The sequence below is a fragment of the Lucilia cuprina genome, chromosome X (genome assembly GCF_022045245.1).
Source record: "Lucilia cuprina isolate Lc7/37 chromosome X, ASM2204524v1, whole genome shotgun sequence".
NCBI classification, from domain to species: domain Eukaryota; kingdom Metazoa; phylum Arthropoda; class Insecta; order Diptera; family Calliphoridae; genus Lucilia; species Lucilia cuprina.
In genome coordinates, this window is record NC_060949.1 from 4879391 (window position 1) to 4901889 (window position 22499).

General features: G+C 27.5%; 1 protein-coding gene across 3 annotated transcripts in view; it reads right to left on the reverse strand.

The window, feature by feature from the left end:
* Positions 1 to 15592, reverse strand: part of LOC111687445 (putative uncharacterized protein DDB_G0277255) — a 32550-nt gene extending 16958 nt beyond the window's left edge. The window contains exons 1-2 of one of the 3 annotated variants that reach the window (XM_046945486.1): positions 15476 to 15592; positions 4168 to 5429 (exon numbers count right to left, since the gene is read on the reverse strand). In XM_046945486.1, coding sequence (XP_046801442.1) covers positions 4168 to 5311 — 1144 coding nt within the window. In that variant the 5' untranslated portion in view covers positions 5312 to 5429; positions 15476 to 15592. Of the gene's footprint in view, positions 1 to 4167; positions 5430 to 11650; positions 11852 to 15191 lie in introns of those variants that run through there. The other 2 variants (XM_023449886.2, XM_046945495.1) reach the window with 2 other exon arrangements.
* Positions 15593 to 22499: the final 6907 nt, after the last annotated feature.

Consider the following 22499-nt stretch of genomic DNA (forward strand, 5'->3'; position numbering starts at 1 on the left):
AAGGATCCAGAATATATATACTTTATAGGGTCGGAAAATTATATTATAGAAATTACAAACGGAATGAAAAACTTATATATACCCTTCTCACGAAGGTGAAGGGTATAACAAGTAAGAGTGTTATATTCGACTATTCCGAATCTTATATACCCACAATCAAACCGTATGCTGTAAATAGAATGCTCTCCTATAAACGCACAGTAATGTGCGTTAAATTAATTTTCTGAAGGGATTGATTAAGGATTCTCATAAAACTCGGTGGAGAGGTTTGTGATCGTAAAAAACTTACTTATGTTGAATTTTAGCGCAATATTCGTGCCATATTTTGCATCAATGATTGGTTTATTTTTGTAAACATGTTTTGAAAGTTCAAACGAACGTTGTTGTTTTCATGCGTCTTCTTGTAAATATACAAATTTTGACAAAATTTTCAGAGGTTTTCTCAGAGTTTTGCACATACAGTGATTCAACTAAGGTTTTTGCCTACCATTTTTAAGAGAATTTTGTTTTTGTTCATAAATAAAATTCAAAAAAAACAGGTAAAAAGTAAATATATGTTTTCCAATTAAAAGTAGAGATTATGTAAAATGGGAAAAATTAGAAAAAAAATATTAAAAATTAGAAAAATAATATTAAAAATATTTGTTGTTGCTTTTTATTATTATTCATCAGAATTTGCATGTCAATAAAGTATTTTGCATATTAAGAATTCCAGTTAATTGCATTGGGTTATTATCATTATTTTTTAATTATTTTTGGAATTTATTGTTTTATTGTTAAAAGGAAGTGTTAAGTATTTTTCATTTGCGATTTGCAAAAATCATATTCTCATTGGGTGAAAATGTGATGTTATTTGCCTTAATATGTTTAAAGGATAATAATGAGGCAATTTCGATATAAAAAATTAGTTTAGATATCTATAACAAGTGTAAATAAATAATATATAATTATGAAATGTTTAATCAATAACATAAAAAAATATAAAACGGAGTAATAGATGAAATGATCCAAAAAATTATTAGAAAAAACGCACTGAGTGCTCTTTCAAAATCTTTAACTGCCAAAGGGAGGCGACTTGTATCCAAGGAAAACTATTGGACTCCTGATTTATCTTTTTCAAAATCTATATACGAACTAGGAGGAACACTATGTTTAAATTTAGACCTCTAAACAGACCTTAGGTTGCTTGGAACCAATGTAAAAGAAACTGTCGTGTAGTACAGGAGAAATACCTAATTTAGATATTTTAAAATAGAGGTGGTTATTATACCGTAACGTCAACAAAAGCATACCGCAACGTCAACAAACATAATACATACACTTATATATATTAAGAACCCAAATTAAGAATAACTATCCAGATCCAAATACGCCTATTCACAAAATAAAGGATTTAAAATATGAGGTTGAAAATCAAGATTTTAGCATTTAATAGTTCTATAGTGGTATATGGTGATGTCCCCATACTTAGAGTGGCTAGGATGGTACTTAGTGTTAGATTTATTGAATAAGAATCAATATTATACAATTCTAAATAAAATTTACACAATACTCCCCAAATAGATGGAGTTTCCGTAATGTAGTTTTTGTTTATCAATACAAAATTACCAAAAACCCTGATTATTTTTGTTATATAGATTTATACCTCACAAAACATTTGGTCTAGGTCCAAATCCATTGATTATCTAATATATCATGTATCCAATTCAGAATTACATATTATTTTCGAAATTTAATGAAAGAAACGATAGATTTCATGTTAAGTCAAATATTGATAAATTCTGATAGGTATATAAGATAATAAATCGGTTAGGAAATGTCCAAATTTAGTCGTTCCACTACTAAAATATCTAAAAAATGTTATTCTAATAATAATATTAAATTTTATAAAATAATGCAGCAATATTAAAAAATGAACAAAAAACCTAAAAAAGCAAAATATAAGATATTCTTTAAAAAATACAACAAACAAATTGCTTTATTTTGCTAAAAATAATTGTTCAGATAAAGTTTTTTCTTAAAATTTATAAAATTTTACATAGGCAAATTACTTAATTGATTCACTGTATATCCGTTATTTATGAATCGATTATGCCGATTTTAAATAGAAATTGAAAACAATGTCAGATAGAATTTTTGAAAACTAAGATACAAATGATATCTAAGGTTTTCTGAAAATTGATTTCAACACACACGGACATGGCTTAATCGAGTCTGCTATCTATAAGGATCTAGAATATAAATACTTTATAGGATCGGAAAATTATATCGTAGAAATTACAAACGGAATAAAAAACTTCTCAAGAAGTTGAATGGTATAGTTATAGTTTCAATTATAAAATTATTTTAGAAAATGTGTATGTTAGTAACTTAAAAATAGCATCGACGTCTGACAATTTACCAAACAATTGTATTACAAAAACCCAAACTTTATCTAGAAACAAAAAAAGATATGGACCTACATACACTTGTTTATGAGAAATGTTTGTGATCTTTATAAAAATAGTTGGCCAGTTGTTTTATACTCCAGTGTCTAAATAAATACATTGTTTAAAAAATGTTCTACGGTTCAAAAATAAAATGAAAATCTATAAATTATATATACAGTGTCTCTCATAAGTATTCGAATTTAGGTATAATATAAAAAGAAACTAAATTTATTAACATATTTTGTATGCAAAATTATTAAATTAATTTGTTAAATTCTCTAGACAGTCCATAGCTTAGATATCACGCTTTTTAAAACTTTAAAAAGTCACATTTACGTAAATTAAGTTAGCTTTATTTAAAAATAGTCCATAAAATTACGTCACAAAAGTATACGAATTTTTTCTGTATTTCATATTTGACTATATTATACGAAACATAAAAAAAAATTGTTTTAAGGGGTAACTATCAACCGAATGGATATATTTTTGGACCATTTGGTTAAAGGATTTGTTTTTAAACATTCCATGATATATTTTTGGTATCGTTCTTTTTTTCTAATTGAATTATCTGGATCTTAAGTCCCTTTTCGTACCACTAGGATCGATATTTTCCGACAAAGTTGGCTAGTATATATAATTGTAGATATTAGCATTAATATATTTTAAATTTTCAAGCCATCGTAGCGGTGTAGAACTCCAAAACATGCCTTAACAAAACATCATCCTATACAGTAGATTTTAGTTTTTACTACTCATAACATTCACGATTATGTTGCCCATTACAACAACACTGTATGTAAAAATTTTTTAGCTTATTTTGATCATAGTAATAATAATATTTAAACAGATATCAATATTTTTGAGTTACACCATAATGATATGGTGACATAGAGGCCATTGGTTATAAAAGGAATGATTCCACTATATTGAATGGCGTTTCTTCGAGGCATGCTTTGGAGTTATAAACTTTCACAATATATTGAAAACTTAAAATGTATAACAGCTGATATCTAAAACAATATAAAGAAGACAAGTTTCCCCGAAAATTATTAACCCTAGTATTATAAAAATGGACTTGAGTTCCAATAAATTGAATTAGCGATAGAAGAATGATTCCAATAATATATCTTGGAACGTTTAAATACAGATTATTGTAATAAAAAATATTATTTTAAATACCCCAAGGGGTATATTAAATCCCAATAACAAATTTTGGTTTTATCTCTGGGAAAAAGGAGAAAAAAATACAAATATTGCCAAAAACCTCCATTTTAATAATATTACATAAAAACATTTGTAAAAATACCCCAAAATTGTGGACCAAATGGTCCAAAATTATATCGATTCGATTGATAGTTACCCCTTAAAACTTTTTTTTAGCAAAAAAACCATTCGATTCTAAGTTTAGTGTTTCGTATAATATAGTCAAATATGAAATACAGAAAAAATTCGTATACTTTTTTGAGGTAATTTTATGGACTTTTTTTAAATAAAGCTAAATTAATTTAAGTAAATGTTAATTTTTAAAGTTTTAAAAAGCGTGATATCAAAGCTAAGGACTGTCTAATGAAATTAACAAATTAATTTATTAATTTTGCATACAAAATATGTTATTAAATTTGATTTCTTTTCATATTATACCTAAATTCGAATACTTATGGGAGGCACTGTATTTATATACATATATATTAGCCTTTGTAGGTTTTATATTAAAATAAAATTAAAATATAGTTCTTACCTTGCCTTCCAACAATTTCTGCAACATGCTCTGAACTCGGCACCGGTACACACTCTGTCATGTTTTGTGATTTTTTTGAACGTTCCTCTGTCGTTGTTGGTGTTACAGTGGTCAAGTTTTGATTGGGACTTGACATTGAATTTATTTTGCTTGGAATGTTATCTTGATTAGGTTCGGTTAAAAAATGCTGATTTATTAATGTGGCAGCGGCTTGAGATTGGGTTTGTAGAAAAACTTTTGTAGTCATATGATACGGATTGCCAACGGATGTATATGACGAAGAAGATGAATATGGTTGATGGTGCTCCAGTGAACCGTGTTGCAAGTGATGTGATTGTAATTGTTGATAATGATTTGATGTTGGCGACAAAGCTGGTTGTCCTTCAGATGTTGGCGATGGCATTTTATTTAAATTCATCATCGTCAACTCGACTGCTAATTGAAGTGTTCGTGCGTCTTCACTATTTAAACAAGAACTTTCTGCGGTGGACTGCTGCGCATGTTGATGATGCATATTTTCTAACAAAAGTCTTTGTCCGTTCTCAGTACTATTATTGTTATTATTAGGTGAAGTTTCAGGAGTATGTAGATTGGATTCAGTTTGATTTGAAGTATCTGGTAATGATTTTGCTATAACTTGATCTTCTTCCAAATCTCCGTTAACTGCAGCCAATAAGGAAGCATTCAATTGACATGTTCCTGAGGTGAACGAATCTTCTAAATTTGTCGATGTATTTAAACACAATTGGTTGCCCGGATTAGTGGTCAGCTTGTTACACGAATTTTCTAAAGAGTGTGAAGTTAAATATGAGTTTGATGATGAGGATGACGATGGAGAATTTGACAAAGAGCAACATCCTGAGCTTCCACTAAGAACTACACCACTCTCAAATGAAAATAACGATGAAGAACCTATTAAGTTAGCAGCAATAGGAGATGTTGTCAGAGAAGTCTTGGATGAGGATGGCGGTGGTGATGGTTGTTGCAAACAATTGACCGCCGATTGGGGAGGAGTTGCTATTGTGCGATTAGAATTTGAGTTGTTGTTAGGTTGAAGTGCTTTAGTACATTTTTGTTGTCCCTTTACATGTTGCTGCTGCTGCGGCCTTATTGTAGATCCAGCTACGCTTGTTACTAAAGACATTTCTAAATTTCTTTTCAATTTCTTGCCTTTTTACTTTATATTTCTTAATAAATAATTTTATAGTTTTATCCAATTTTAATTATTTTCTCATTTTTTATTAAACATTAAGCAAGACAAGCTGAAAATATTAAATAAAAAACATATTTTAATGTTGCGTTTTACAGAAAATTTATAATATTTATTTATTCATTCAGTTTATACAGTAATACAAAGCCTTCAAGGCGTTCTTAAAAATATTGGTAACGTTACCGTTAAGCGACTACCGTTACCACTAAAATTCCAATGCCAAAATAAGTTGAAATACCAATAACGATAAAATAGCAATACCGTTATTATATTAGAAATATAACTATATACTATACTAAAGTCAATAACATAGATGGTAGACTAGACTTGAAAAATAAGTATAATATGCATATACTATATTCTAGTGTTTAAGAGAGTTTTGTTATGAAAAATACTATTTTTACCAACGTTAGTATCTAATGCCAATTTTATAATTTTTTGTTGGAAATTGTAAAGAGTAAACCTTTAACGGTACTTAAATATTGTTTGATACCAAATTTCACCATTCGGATACAAGCCAATCACCCCTAGTTGCAAATTCTATCAGAGGTATTACACCGAAGTCTAGAGTTGTAACATCATAATCTGTAATTCCGCAAGGGAAATTAACCTGATTAAGTAGACCTACATCATTCTTATCTGAATATTTTCTATCCATCTAGGTCCTCTATATAAACAAAGTTCGACGCCATCCAACTTTAACAGCCTAAAATTGTCTCCCTTATACCTTCTGGTAAATATTACCAGTTCCGTTTTCCCGGAATTTACGCGAGTTCACCATGTGCAGTCTCCATGATGTCACTGATCGTGGATAAAAAAATTTCCCTTAAACATTAACACCTCGTCATCGGCATAGGCAACGAACATCCTTTCTTTAGAATCAAACCCTTAAAATACCGTTAACAACTAGTAGCCAAAGAACCCTTCTGATAATGCAATGATCCCCTTGCTTCGAGTAGATAATACTGCTGCTAAGCATGCATACATACATCCTGAACTCCTAGCTCTATAAGTGAGTCCCTAATCGCCTCAATCATTCGTTTTTAACTATAGACGTTTCAAAATGAGAATTAAATAACGGTCAGAAACTTTTTTATGAAAATGATATCCCACAGGGTTCACCACTTTCAGTTATACCAATTTGATTTGAATTTTACTTGAATTTAGTTAGATCGAGGTCTTTGGCGTTGTATTTTTATTTTTATAAATTATTACATACATTAATGTTAATGAAAACTTAATGCATCAATTTTATTACTTATTATTTAATGTTAATGGAAATAATGCATTAATTTCAAAAATATTTACTGTTAATGCATTAAATAAAAAAAAAAACAATAAATAAGCCATTCAACTTTAAATCCCTTATGAAATGTATTGAAATTCTCTGTGAATTACTTTATCGACAATTTATTGATATTTCTGCTAAAATAAATTAATTAAAATTCATGAAATGGGGTGTATTCTTTACTGGCACTGCTGTCATACAATTCCCATTCACCAAAAATGTTGTCTGATAAATCCTCCAGTAATTAACAGTATATATCAATTCATTTTTCATCAATTTCTTGGCAATATTTGAAAAAATAATTTAAAAATCTAAATGTGAATTGATTTTATTATAATGATAATCACTAGAACCTACAAGCCTTCAAAAAATTTTGCCAAAAAGGACATAAACATCCTTAAAAAATAAATAATATATATAAAAAATAGGCATGGATAGTCCTGAGTACACCAATATTTAAGCTTATAAAAATAAACATAAAATCAAATTTTTAATTATTTTAAAAAATCCTAATAGGCCGATTTGTTTACTTTATTTTTTAGTAAAATTCTAACCCAATAAACTCAAAATGAAAGAGTTTGACATCAAATTGCAGTGAAAGGTGCAGTGAAAATTATTTAAAATTTATCGTTAGGTTTTTATGGTTTGGTAATTAGGTACATTTACTCTTTAGATTCTAAAGTAATATTCCAAAAATCTAAATTTAAAAAAATACTCTGTAATGGATAAAATCGGGCATAAAAATTAATAATAAAAACGTATATTATATGAAAAGCAATAACAGGTCCATCCCTGCTTAACGCTTAAACGAGACTGAATGAGTTTTTAATAATTGTGAATACGTCGTTGTAAATTTAGTAACGGCAGAAAAGCACGTGTACATAGAATTTTATTTTTTTTTAAATTTTATTGATGATGGTGAAATAAGAATTTATTAGAAATGATTATTACATTCATTCTAAAAACTAATTGTAATATTCAGAGATTGAAAATAACGGATCCACATTGTCTTTATGAGGTTTATTGCTGTGATCACCATTTAAAATCGTGTCTTTGCAGTTTATCACTGAAAAAAACCATTTAGATTTTTAGATAAGTGGTTTAGAGAAATCGAAAAGAAAAACAAAAAATGGTCTTTTCACCAATTAGGGACATATTTTGACATAAAGCAATTTAGTAGTACTACAAGACACATTTCAGCTAAAATAACCAAAAACAACCGATTAGTTTTTGTTGCATTAAATTAAATAGCATTTAAAAGCATAGACAACTGTCCTTTCATAATAATACGTTGTAATTTTTCAAAATTATTTAACATTTTCCAATATTGTTTCAACTTATTTCAAAGAGTGCGCTATAATAATGAAATAGTTTTTTATGGTTTATTTTGTATTACCGTTAGTTTGCCGTCTTTCGCCGAATTTTGATACTTATTACGTAAACTAGACTTCATTCTTAATTTGCCATGTTCAATCATGTTTTTCTAACTTAATTAATTGCAATAATATAAAAAAATAAAAACCTATCAAAAGGTGCGCTATATTTTTGAGCAGTACTTTATGTTAAAGTAGGCAACTAAAATGATATATAATATATAAATAAAAATAAATACGTAAGAGGCTGACAACAAAAATGAATTGCATATGTACACATGTGTGTATAAATAACTTCATATATGATATCTATTAGCGCTGTATATATTTAAAAATTCATTGCAATCTTTAAGAAAAATGTAATAATTACATTAAATTACATTAGTAGTTGCATATTCAAAAAGCTCCATCTTAAATATAATAATGTATATTCTGGATCCTTACAGATAGCGGAGTCTACTAAGCCATGTCCGTCTGTCTGAGAAATCAGTTTTTAGAGGCCTCAGATATCGGCGAGATCCGAATTTTTAATAATTCTGTTAGACATTCTTTCGAGAAGATCCCTATTTAACATCAGCAAAATCGGTACATAAATAATAACTATCAAGCGAAAAAAAGAGACAACCTTTTTATAAAAAAAGAAAATTTGTTCATGCTTTTTTAAATAAGCAACAACAACTAAATAAATAATCATATTGACACTAAATATGTTAGATCAACCTCGGTCTTTAGCCGATGAAAGTGGTTTTTATTTATGGATTTAAGATCAGCTAACTTTGTTTATATTGCCAACTTTTCACTCAAAAATAAACAGGATAATTTTTTCACGACAAAATAGTTAGTGAACGAAAAAAGGGAAAAGGGAATATATTTTACGTGAAATGTTGATTGGCGTTAGGGGTGATTATCTCAGATATACATATTTAATATTTTATTATGGGCGTGACAACCGCCCACTTGAAATTTCAATATAAAAAGTAGCCTTTCCTATGCCTTTTACTTCCAGACATACCGGAAGACACAGTGAACATTTCAGGAAAATCGTTTCAGACGTTTAGCAGTCTAAAAAGTACAAACAAATTTACATTCACACAAACACACTTTAATTTCCCAGTTGGCAAAATGATCGTAGACGACATTTCGACGATTCATAATAGACATTTTTGAATTTATCCCCAATTGCTGAAGTTGGCTAAACAACATTGTGTAAGAATTTGTCGTTAACGACAATATTAGCGACAATGATCTGAAAGTTGTCATCTTTTAGACCCTATTAAAGACAAGTTGAGCGACAACATCTGAAATATGGCCCGCTATTGACAATGTTTAAGACAAAATGGAAGATAATGTCTTCAAAAATGTCTTTTATCAAACACATGTAATGCAAGATGACCGACTTTGTCTTGAATGTTGTAATATATCTAATATATGATTCTTAAAGGTTGTTGCCAAAAACTGTAAATGCAGACAAGATCAAAGACAATGTCTTCAATGTCGTTATATAATTCAGTTATTGACGGCACTTTTAGTGATACAGTTTTCAATATTGCCTTATATTAAACATTTATGTTTAAATGATGACAAGATTAGCGACAATGTCTAAAATAATGTCCTATATTCGACTCTGTTGACGATAAGTGACTTATTGTTGCATTTTGTCGTCTACAATATGTTACTATGTAAAGCGGTAAAATAACTATAAAAATATTTATTTTATGAGTATTTTTTAAAATTTACAATATTTTAAACAGGATCTACTATGAGAAGAGACGTACCTATATCGATACGGGATCTAAGTAGTATCAAAAAATAAGACAACATTTCAAGCATTGTTATCCATGTAATCGTTACGACAACCTAAACAATATTGTCGACCAAGTAGACGATATTGTTGTCCATATAATAGTTGACGATATTGTCGCCTATATATTTGTTAAATACAAAGCTGATGACAATATCATCTATCTATTCGTTGACGATAAAGTGGTGTATAAATACTCTATAATGTCATTAGTCATATATACCCGACGTTTTCACTGTAATTGCGTGAACGACAAACTGTGCGACATTGTCTCTCGTTAAGTCGTACAAGATTTTCGCGACACTTGTTCGAAAAAGTCGTTTACAATTTGTTCTGTCTTCCAGGACTTTTCGTGTATCCATCGTTGAGGATGTTTTAAAGACATGCCCAACTGAGATTTTACATACATATGTTTGTGTGTAGATAAATTTGTTCTCGTTTAATATACATACATAGTAATGCCAACTTCGATCAGTAATGCCAATATGGCGCTGAAGAATCATTTTTGTATTTATTATTTTTCTGAATTGAAAAAAATCGGATAAAATACCGATAACGCTAAAATACCGTTACTAAACCATTTTGAAGTGATTGCAACCTTGGATTTTATTATTTGGTTTTTATTTTGTAAATTGGTATTTTACACTCTCGTTGCACATATTTTCTAAGAAAGTAAATGAAAAGACCAATTTTTTTATTATTTAATACAATTTTATAACCAAGCACATAGGGTTATAAAAAATTTCAACATTTAGGTATATTAAAGTTAGTATTTACAACATGTTATCTTTTCGAAAAATATTTTTTTGTAAGAGAATTGTTCAAGTTAAATAATTGAAATTACAACATTAGCGAAAATTTTAACGCATATTTTGTTTACACAAATCTTTGTATGTTTTCATGTTTTGACGTGAAAATGCAATCGTAAAATTCAAATAAAAACATTTTTTTAGAAGTTTCCTAAAAATTAAAAAAGTGTTCAATATTTTTATATTTTTCAGATATATTATTCAAAGCGGCTCTCGAATGCTTTTCGTGAAATCATAAAATATGCAAATATTGGAATAACAATAAAAAATACTTTTTATCCTTTTTTTAAAAAGTAAACTTTATTTATCAATATTATTGCACCCCAACAAATACGTCAGATGAAACTACCTCTATATAAAAAGTTTAAAGAACCGGCTTGTTGTTGTAAATTGTAATATATTAACTACTAACAACTTTAATTTATAATATTAACTATTAACACACTTTTTTATATCACTTTTAACCTTAATGAAAAGGTATTTCGATAAGAACTAACTTTTCTAAGAAAATGTTTCAAAGAAGGCGTGTCTATTAAAAAAATTTAACTTAACGTCGATTTGAAATTAAATCAATAAACCCGTTAACTTTTCTTTTGCCGGTGTATTATTATTCAGTTTTATAGTACTATTTTTTTAACAGCCAAATTTTTGTTGCAATAATCGCTTAAAATTGTTTAAATTTTATAGCTTAATCTCTTACTACTATGTATAAATGTTTTTTTATACTTTTTTTCTCAATCGATTAATAATAAAACCGGCGAAATCATATACACACATATATTATGTATATGCATGCACGTTATAAACATTGTTTTAAGTTAGACATATATCATTGTTGTTTGTATTATTATTTTTTTGTTTTGATTTGTCTTTCAGTACTGCGAAAAAACAAAGCGGGATTTTGTAAATTCACACAAAACACAACACAACAGATTATTTTACGTACGGCACTTTTCCAAACAAAATTTTACGATTTTTTTATAATATTTTTTAAACAAGCACCTTAGACTTCGAAAAAAAGGAGACAATTCTTGCCAACAGGAAGTACTATGAGGCTAAAAATGTACAATTGAATATAAACTAACAAATCAATAACGGGGAAACGGCATTGTTTTCCTTTCTGTTGTACGGCAAGTTGCAGGCACTTCAAATTCTCACTAAATACTTATAAATATTCTGAGAAGCATGCAAAAATATTCCAGAAGTTTAATAGGGGAAGAAAAAGAGAGAAAATGAGAACAAAATGTAAATGTACGTTATACAAACATTTTGTCTCTCTAAAAATGCTTAATTGAAACATAGTTGCCAGATTGAAAATGTGTAGGATTTTTTACAGAAGCTGTAGATTTTATTATATGTTCTTGTATTAGCGTCTAAATGTAACAACTCTAAAGTTATTGCTCGAAAACTTTTAGTTCCTCAAATAGAAAAAATAAAAAAATAATTACTACAACAAAACATCAAACGTAAATAAACATTATTAATTACTTACTACCTTATGCAAAAACGATTATTAAGTTGACAATGCTTATTAAAACCAGTTTTTATATGGAAAAAAAGGTGTAGTAAACCATTCTTAACTTTTTTAACCGTATTTGCAAAAGGCGGTTAATTATTATTTATTAACATTGTCGTTATGATTAATACAACATGATATCTCATATTTTAACAATTCATGTCAATAAGGATATTTTTGGAAAATGAGTAAATTTTTAGATTTTTATGGACGGAATTTCGTTTGACTTTCAATGCGTAAAGTCTCATAGTGCAAAACCCACTTTACACTGCTTAGCCGGACATTACATGATTATGTTTTGCCTTTCAATTTTCTCATTTTATTAGATTACTTATAAATTTTCTGCAAGATACGTCTCTTAAACATTTTAAAATAAGGTTTAAAATGTTTAAAAGAAAGTATGTATGGTTTATAAAGATTTATTTTTCTTTGATATACAATTGTCCCATGTCCATATTAGATAAATATTTATCACAAAAAATGACTTATTACTAAGACAATATTATACAAGCTATTTTTGTGGCAACATTATTTTAATGATGCTATAACACTAATAAATGGTGTGTGTGCCTTCTAATATATTTATCATTATAATTTGTCGTTTAGCATAATAAATATATATAATTTATACACGGGATTCAGCCATAACACCATGGACTAAAATTTGCTCATGCTAAAATTCAAGCTCTTATTAAAATAAACAATTATGAGGTATAATTGACACCTATTTGCGTTATTATTGTTAAATTTAATAATTATTAAAGTACTTGTTAATAATTATTTAATTTTTTTATATATTACACTTTACACAGAATAATAAATTTTTTTGATTTATTTTCGAAAAATAATTATTGTGTTTTGAGTTTTACTATATTTGAGCGAATAAAACATAAAAACTATAGTTAAGTTTATAAAAAAAATATGAAATAAATCAAAAAATGTTAATTACATGTTGGCAGTTTTCAGATAAAAAATGTGAAATATATATGTATATAAATACATATGTACATATATATAAAGGAATAATAAATGAGTAGAAATAGTAAACTTTGGCGTACGAAAAAGAAGAGAAAATGAGAACAAAAACAAAACTGTCAAAATAATTTTTTAACTTTTTTGATGTGTTTAGTTGTGATTTGTTTGTGAAAATCAATATTTTATAATTATATACAATATACAAATAATTTTTTGGAATTAAAAAAACAGAATAAGGAAATGTTGTAAAAAATTATAAATATGCAAAATATATGCAATTTAAAGAGAAATATGCAATTTATGCAAAAATATGCAACAAGAAATCAATGACATTTTGTTGCAAATTTTTTGATTCGAAAAGAAAAATACTTAAAAGTTATTTTAAGTTACTGATTATAAACATGCATTTGCATAGAAATGCTTATGAGTTTTCAAGCCAAAGTGATTTTAAATAGATTTCTCATACAAAAATTTCTCATAGAAAATGCACAAAAAGTTGTACACATATTTAAAATTTGTTTGTTGTAATTTATATTTATGTGGAGAAGTTTTGGGCATGTGGGATTTTCGTTATTTACAGTATTTGTCATTCAAAAGACCACTCTGGCAACATATACACTTTTTGACATAAGTATACAACTTTTGTTGTTTTTCTAGAATTGACTTCACCTTATTATTCCATCATGCATATTATAGTTAGGCCTTCAGGTTTAAACTTACAATTTGAGTTTTAGATTAAAAAAGGAATTGAAATAAAACTTATGGATTTCGGAGCAACATTTCTAAATAAAAACATTTTAAATTTTTATTTATTAAAAAAAAATGCCGTAAGCCCGGAAGTTAGAAATTTTGTATGAAAATTTGATTTGATAAATGTTTATGAATCATATACTAATCTTCCAACCCTGAATCTTCAGTTATATCATTATCACATATCTTGGCTGTCTCTAAAATATTAAAAAAATATTTTTTAAATTTTCATATAATTGTTTTTGAATTTGAACTTATATTTTGAAAACGTGAAAAAAATCAATTTCACATCGAAATCTAGACATAGGAACACATTTTATTTTTAATTTTAAAGTTTAATATATGAAAATATATTTTTTTCTTCCAAACTATAAAATTTTAAAAACCCTACAATTTCATAAAAGAAATCTTTCCCTTTTTCCTTACATGTGAATTTTTTTGAAAAATCCCTACAGAAAGAGAAAATTCCCTACACTTGGAATCACTGATATAGTGTTATGGGTTTTCTTTAATTCAATTCTAAAATTTAAAGTATTTAAAAAAATTGTTTTGAAAATATATAAATCTGAAATTGTTTGCAAATTTGAGAAGATGCTTTTTCGAAATATTCAATAAAAATCATTAAGAGAGAAATATTTCTAAAAATACAAAGTTTCGATTAATAATATTTAGTATTTTTGAATTCCATAATTATAGTGGTTAATGTTAATGTTGATAGATTTTTTTCTTGACTAAGTAATAAATACTATTTAGTGACAGATTTTTGTTAAACATCTTAGGACTTTTTAAATACAAAATTATTTTTTATCCCTTTTTATTTTTGTTCTTAAATTCATCTGGCAGCCCTTCTCCAACACAATTTGCCAATGAGTTTTAGCAGCTTCGCATTGCACACATTATTTATAAGATGGTAGCCGGGCGTATTTTATTTGTATGTATAGAATTTGACAGGTTTATTTGTAGTTTCGTCTAACAGTTTCATACCTATACCAAAATAATCTGCTGTTTTTTGACTCCACCTTAAACGAATAAGTTATAAATTTACATCAGAGATTTAGAAGAAGGTAGATACTGATATATTTTGATCAGGAGGTTTGTTTATGGTATGTTTTATGAAAATAGTTAGGGGAAATCCTAATGTCATAAGTGACAATCTAGGCCGACAGCACAAAATTATTTGATTGCCGGCAATGCAATATACTGTTTATTTTGTTCACAATTTGTTTCTTTATTGTCGCCTACTAGATATATTACACATTATTGCTTAGAAAGAAATCAAACAAATATTGTAAATACACTCACATTTGTTCTACTCGTATTAGCAAAAAAATTTCCAGAGCTGTTTTCCAAAGAAAATTAAAATATTTACCGAGACATATCCTGTGTGAACATAGAAATGCACTTTTTTCACTTGCTATCTTCTGTGTTAACTAATTAAATGCGAATACAATAAATTCATATGTATGGTTGACGTACATGAACAGTCTTATTTATAAAACCAGCATTTTTATAAAATCGCACTATGTAAATCATTACAATTATCGCACAATTATTATTAAGTAAAAGAAAGACAATCACATCCTTACATTTATTTCATACAACACTTTCTTCCAATTTAAGTCATGCCGACACACCTACTCCTTACAATCCGTATTAAAACACTTATTTCCCGCTCAATGACCAGGACGAACTGAAAGATATTGCAAAATATGCATTGGAAAGCAAAATTACTCTGCAACAGGGTTGGTATGATTTGTACAATTGTACTTTTTTTGGTACAATTTAATCCTTACATATTAAATGTACGTGCACACACCAAATTGTTAAAAAACATCAAATATTCTCAGACATTGCAGTTCGTCCTGGTCATTGAGCGGGAAATAAGTGTTTTTTTATTTTTAGACATTCTTATAACAAGAAAATAATTTATTGCCATTTCTTTTACTGGTAATTTTTATATAACACAATTTTTCGTTAAAATTATAAACCATTAGAAAACAAGAAACAAGATTAAAGATTCTTTTAAAGAAATTTATTAAAGTTACCCAAATGTACTTAATTCCCATGTCTTAAAATCTTAACGACTAATTTTGTTGACAAAGAATTCCAATTCTGTATATTCTGAAATTGTAGATTTAAAAAATCTGTCGGATGTAAGATACGCTTACACCTACATATCAAATATTTAACGAAAAGACCATAACGAAGTAACCATTTTTATACCATTATAAAGTAATATATTCTGGATCCTGATAGATAGCGGATTAAGCCATATCCGTCTGTCTGTTGAAATCAGTTTTTAGAGGACCCCAGATATCGGCGAGATCCGAATCATTAATAATTCGGTTAGACATGCTTTCCAAAAGATTGCTATTTAAAATCAGCAAAATCGGTCCATAGTAATCGTGACGGGAAATAAATTTTCAGTTCATATGATACCAAATTTGCTAAACTAAGTATTCGTTAAAGCAGAAAACAAATGTATTTCAAAAACTCTTCAAATCCCTAAGAATTTTATTTTCGTAAAATTATATGTTTTCATACATAGATTTATAAAACACCAACATTAAATTGGCAAACATTTGTATGTACAGAATTAAAAAGTACAATATTTTATATTAGTTGGTACAATTAAATAATTATTTGCCATCCCTATTTCGCATGTATGAGTGAGTGTATAAAATTAACCCGGTAACAATAAGTTCAAAAATATGGCGCCCAGAGGGATGTTTTGTCTCTCACAAAAAAAAAAACAAGAAACAATGGTTTTATTTTATGTAAAAAAGAGCATGAAATGATTAGTGCTGCCATACTTGCCATGTTTGACATTTTATCTATTTTTCATAAAGCTGTATGGCCACACATCAAAATTTGTGTATGTGGTTTATGCTTCTGGCCAAGGCGAATTCATATAAGGTGGTGTTACTCAATCAGCTGATAATTTTTTTCTTAATTCGTCTCGTTTACGTAGCTGTCAAAGTTTTTTATTGTTTACATTTTTATATATATTGGTATGTATACAAATATGTTATTAAGGAAAATATTTTTTTCTATTAAATGTTAACGTATTACACAATATTGTTTTATATTTATTAAAATTGTGTAGATAACGTTATTAACTAAAAAAATCTCTTCCGGAACACTTAATATTAAGATACACATAATATGGCTTAATTTTGAAATCTATTAAATGTTAACAAATCAAACAATATTGTTTTATATATACACTATGTATATAAAGAGAAATTATCTAAAAAAAATCTGTTCCGGAACGCTTTATATAACAAAACCTTAGTTAACCGTCCGGCGGCTACTACATTATGACCAAATATTGAAAATTACTCCGCCGGAGTAAAATTATCCATTTGCAACAAATATTCATTCATTCGTAATATAATATTTTGATTAATATGTACTTTTTTATGTTTATTTTTCAGAAAAAATTAAGTTTTACATAACATCAGGCACTCACTTAAATTTTGCAAATTAATCTGCCGGAATAGAATTTTTCGTTTGAAACAAACATTATTCAATTCGGAATATATTTTTTCTCACAAATTTTAATATCTATCTTTATTTTTCAAAAATATGTAAACATTTTACAAAAATTTTTCATCATATGTTGTTGTTGCAGAACTGCCTTATCTGAGTTTGCCTTGCTTCTGGCAGCATTTTTGCGGAAAAACGTTCGCACAAAATGTGAATTTTGGCGGCAAATAGGGGCAACGCTATTAAAATAATAAAATTTGTAATAGAAACGTATAAATAGCCAAAGAATCAAAACAACAAAACAAATTTCAACAAGTATTAAAGCATAGTCGGAGTGGCGAAGATATTTGTATGTTACAAATTTATATTATAGATCTCATATAAATTCCTCTTTAGAAAATGACTTAAAGGGCAATAATATATATAAACACTAGTATCATCATGAAACTTATAAAAACATTTATAAGGATATATTCTTATTGTCCTTGTTCCCTCTTACTCCTCTTTCAGGAAATTATTTTTTTGTCAAGAAATTCTATAAATACTTAAGAATTAAAGCAAGCCCGAAATTATTTTAGCTTTATAATTAAAAATAATCCACATTTTTCACATACAATGTATTTATTTATGTGGGGTATCACTATGGCAGACTTTTTTTAAGGATTGAGTTACGCTGAATCCGAGTTTGACCTCGGATTCATACTTGTATTTAATACTTGTATTTAAAAATACAAGTATTTTTATGAAATTATACTTAAATTTTTGTGTTAAGTACTGTAAGTATCTTTATATTATATATATATTATTTATTTTTTTAGAAACTACTAATTTTTTACTAATTTGATACATATTTATACTTGTAATTATATATGTGTAACAATATTATTACAAATACAAAAATATGATGAAATATTTTGAAGGCATTTAATCATAATATGATATTTTAAAATTTACAATAACGATAATATGTTTAGACTACAATCATAATTTTAACTACAAAAATGTTTTTTCTCTGCGCGTTCTTACAGAGAATTATATCATTGTCAATAAATCGTTTAAAAACCAAAAATAAAAGTATTATATGCATTTCACAAAAATGGTTTGTGATTACTCTCTGGAATTCGGAGTTAGTTGATAATTGACCCAATTGCTAATTAATGACCCTCTTCAAAAAATCTTCCGGATATTAATATTTTGGTTTTAAATGTTATAAATTTATTACTATTAATAAATTTATTTAATTGCTTCCATTCGAAATATTTTTAGTATTTTCGCTAAAAATATTTACCCATACCAGTTATTGCAGCTTAAAGCACAGGGTATACAGAGACGTCACGAGCAAAAAGCTATTTCCCTCTCTTTCGCACAAAATGAATTCAATGATTTTTTTAGCTGTATTTTATATACCTCTTCTCACCAAACAATTTCAAAATCAAACAAAAGCTGATTTTAGACTTTTTCAAATGTCAAAAGTGACATCTCTGTATACTTTGTGCTTAAAGACAAATATAAAAATATTTCATATGCAATATATTTATTTCGCAGCAACTATTTAACATATTTATAATACCCACAAATATTTTATGTAAAACGCATTGATGATAAAGAAAGAAATTGAAGTACTGTTACAGGTCATTTTATGATGCATATGTTCATGATGGAACAATACAAAACAACAAAAATTAAATACTTATGTCAAAAAGTGTAAATGTTGCCAGAGTGGGCTTTTGAATATACATACATATGTATACCGTATATCAGAGTTTAAATCAGAGAAGATCAATATTGCCATTACATAGCACGCGTGATAGGGTAAGAAAATTCTGCCGACGCTAAGTTTATACACATACACTATAGGTTTAATTCTTCTTCTTTTTAAAATGAGCAATATCATTCGGTTTGCTCTCAACCTGAAAAACAAAATCAAATCAGTTGCTGATCAGCACTTGTCGAAGCAAGGTCTGTGCGTGGCGCTTTTAAAATACACACAGCAATACAAAAACAAAATTTTTAGAAAGCCGAATTAATGTAGGAGAACATGAGAGAACAGTTGATAGTTTTTTATAGACTTTGATATACTCTGGCTGTTAAAATCCATAATAAATATTTGACAGTTAGCATATACTATATAGTTTGTAGTCATTTTATTAGTATACTTTTAATTTGAATGGAATTCTGTTCTCTGCTGCTTTACCAACACAAATAAAACTATGATAGTCTATTGTAGTATATGTGTGAGCAACACTGGTTTAAATATAAGTAAACCCTACAAACATTTTCTATTGCGGAAGTTACCCGTGTGAAACTTCCAAACGTGCTAAAAGCTCGCCAGCGATGTTGCGGAAGTATAAGAATTCTTGTCACCAGTCGGGAAGAACTGATGCCGAGCTGGTTTTTATTGAATTAATTAAAATTAAAATAGTAGAAAATATAATTGATTTAACGACTAATCTAAAAAAGTAATATATGTACATTAGACCGACTCACAAAAAATGGTGCTTGAGTTACCCCCTCATAATATTCGCTGTTATGTAATATGATGTTACCCAAAATATTTTCGGTTAAGTGTTGTCCATTCGTGAGCTGGACAGTTTTAAAGAAAATATCGTATGGGAACACGATTCTTCATGTTAAATTCAATATTTTATCTAGCTTAAAAAAATCTTTATGTTTTATAATGGTTCCCAAAATATTTCCAGTCTTATTCATAATAAAACTTTAGCATGTAGTTAGCAAGTTGGTTATTCATAATAAAGTTAGTAAATGGTTGCCAAATAGTTGTTAAACTCTTGTTAACGAGTTTTTAAACTCATTCTAACTCATTGATAACAGCTGTTTTGTGTCAAAAAAAATAAATTAAAAATTAAAATTTTTGTTTATTAATGAAAATGGACACAATTGATAATTTGGACACCTTAAAATTTTTACAAAAACGTCATCGGGCTACAAAAGTTTATAAAAAAAGAAATGATCCATTTGTAGTGTATAGCAACGATGAATTTTGCTAGGGACTTTGTTTTCCTCCAATGGTTCTGAATCTGCTCAATAGATCTTTTGTTTTTTGAAACTTTATTAAATAAATTGTGTACAGTATTCCAAGCCTCTCTTTTTATTTTATTGGTGTTAGTATCGATCCTTGCATTTTCAATAACTTCCAACTTGTCCAATACAAGGTTAGATAGTAAATCCTAAAAATACACCGTGTAAAAACTAATGTGTGCTGGTATAATTTAAACCTAACTTTTCTTCTTGTTCCCAAATCACTGATCTTTTAGTAGTTTGTTTGTCTATTTTATTTCATTTAAAAAATATTTTTTTAATTATTTTAAATATATTTTTGCAATATGGGGGGAAACACAAATGTAAATGTCAAAATCAGAGTAGATTGTTTTTACATAATGTTAATATAACTACTTAGTTGACATTTTAAAATTTATTATGAATAAACTTCATGCTAACAATCTTCTAAGCCTAATCAATATTCTAGCAAGCAGCTCGTTGTTTGTGATGTATAAACTGCTGCCAACTTTTTATTATGAATAAGGCTGTTCTAGTCTATCGATGGCCGTTCGTTTGCTGAACCGGTTACAAAAAAGTTCCGTTTTTGTTATTTTGTTTTAATTTAAACAATATATACAGTATGTGGTATCATTTGAAAGGTTTTTTGAAGCCAAGTCTAGTGTTGCGCAAAATTTGCAAAATTGTGCATATATTTCATTTTTCTTAGTAAAAACCTAACAATTTTAAATATTTTGGAATATGACAATTATAAGCAAACGTTTATTTATGATTAATACATCATTGGACACGACTTTAAAATACCTTTTAAACGATACCCCGTATTGGATATTTTGTTTCAAAACAAACAAAAATTAAAAAAAAAATAATTCCAAAATACTTTTTTTAATTTGGTCCAGCGGTCACTTAAAATCGAGTGACCCAAGTCAAAAAATAATTTATGTATAAAACAGTAGTATTAATTTCAATATAGTGATTCCAGACCTAAACGCGCAAATAGTTTTAAAAATATTGAAAGTTAAGATTTACCTCAAATAAATCTAAATATGTTAAAAATGCAATGTTCATCAAATGAAAGTCGAAATGTACAACTTGAAAAAGTCTTTAAATGCTTATACCTCCTAAACGAATTAAGAGAGAGTCGAAATTTAATATAAAAACATTTTTAATTAAACATATTAGATTTTTTTTTAAAAATAATGGAAATGGAAGCCGTTAAGAGTTGTTAACATATTCCTAAAATAGTATTTTAATATGACAACTTACTTTTTAATTTTATTTATATAATCCTTCCTTATACTTTTTGGTATATATTTAATACACTTCGCCAATTAAGAAAACCTTCTTAAATGTTTATTAACAGTTGATTTTTGACACAACACTGTCATATTGTTTTTTATTACTTAAGATTCACAATATTTTAATTACAATATTTTTCTATGAACATTAAATTCAATAACTCATTTAAATTTTACGATGAATAATTAAAACTGAACATGACTGAACAAAACACAAAACATCACTGAACTTAGCAAAATTTCTGCATTATTTATTTTTATTTTTATTTTTTTCACGCTAAAAAATGGAGTATTTATATTTTTTTGTTTTTGTACTCTTCTTACTATCATCCGGAAGTTACCTAAAAGTATACTTCCAGATGGCGAAAACTAGAAATCAATGTATTTTGTTTTTGTAAAATGTGTGCTCTCGTCTGACAATTGTACAGAAGTGACTACAATCCACACTTCCAGATGAAGCAAACAAACATACAAATCAAGAAGACACAAATTAGGAAACAATGTATTTTGTTATTGTGAAATGTGTGTTCTCACCCAACTTTAATACAGAAGTCACTACAACGTATACTTCCAGATGACAAAAATTCAACAGACATGGTTTTTTGTTTAAGCAAAATGGATGCACTCTTCTAACTGTCATCCGGAAGTAACTTAAAAGTATATTTCTAGAAGACGAAAATTCGAAATCAATGTATTTTTATAGTGGGATATTTGGTATAGTACTACAGGGTATTTTTTTTGAGTGTAATTATTATAGTTTGCTTTTGTTTATTTTGGCCGACTACCCTTATCTCTTTTTGTTTTA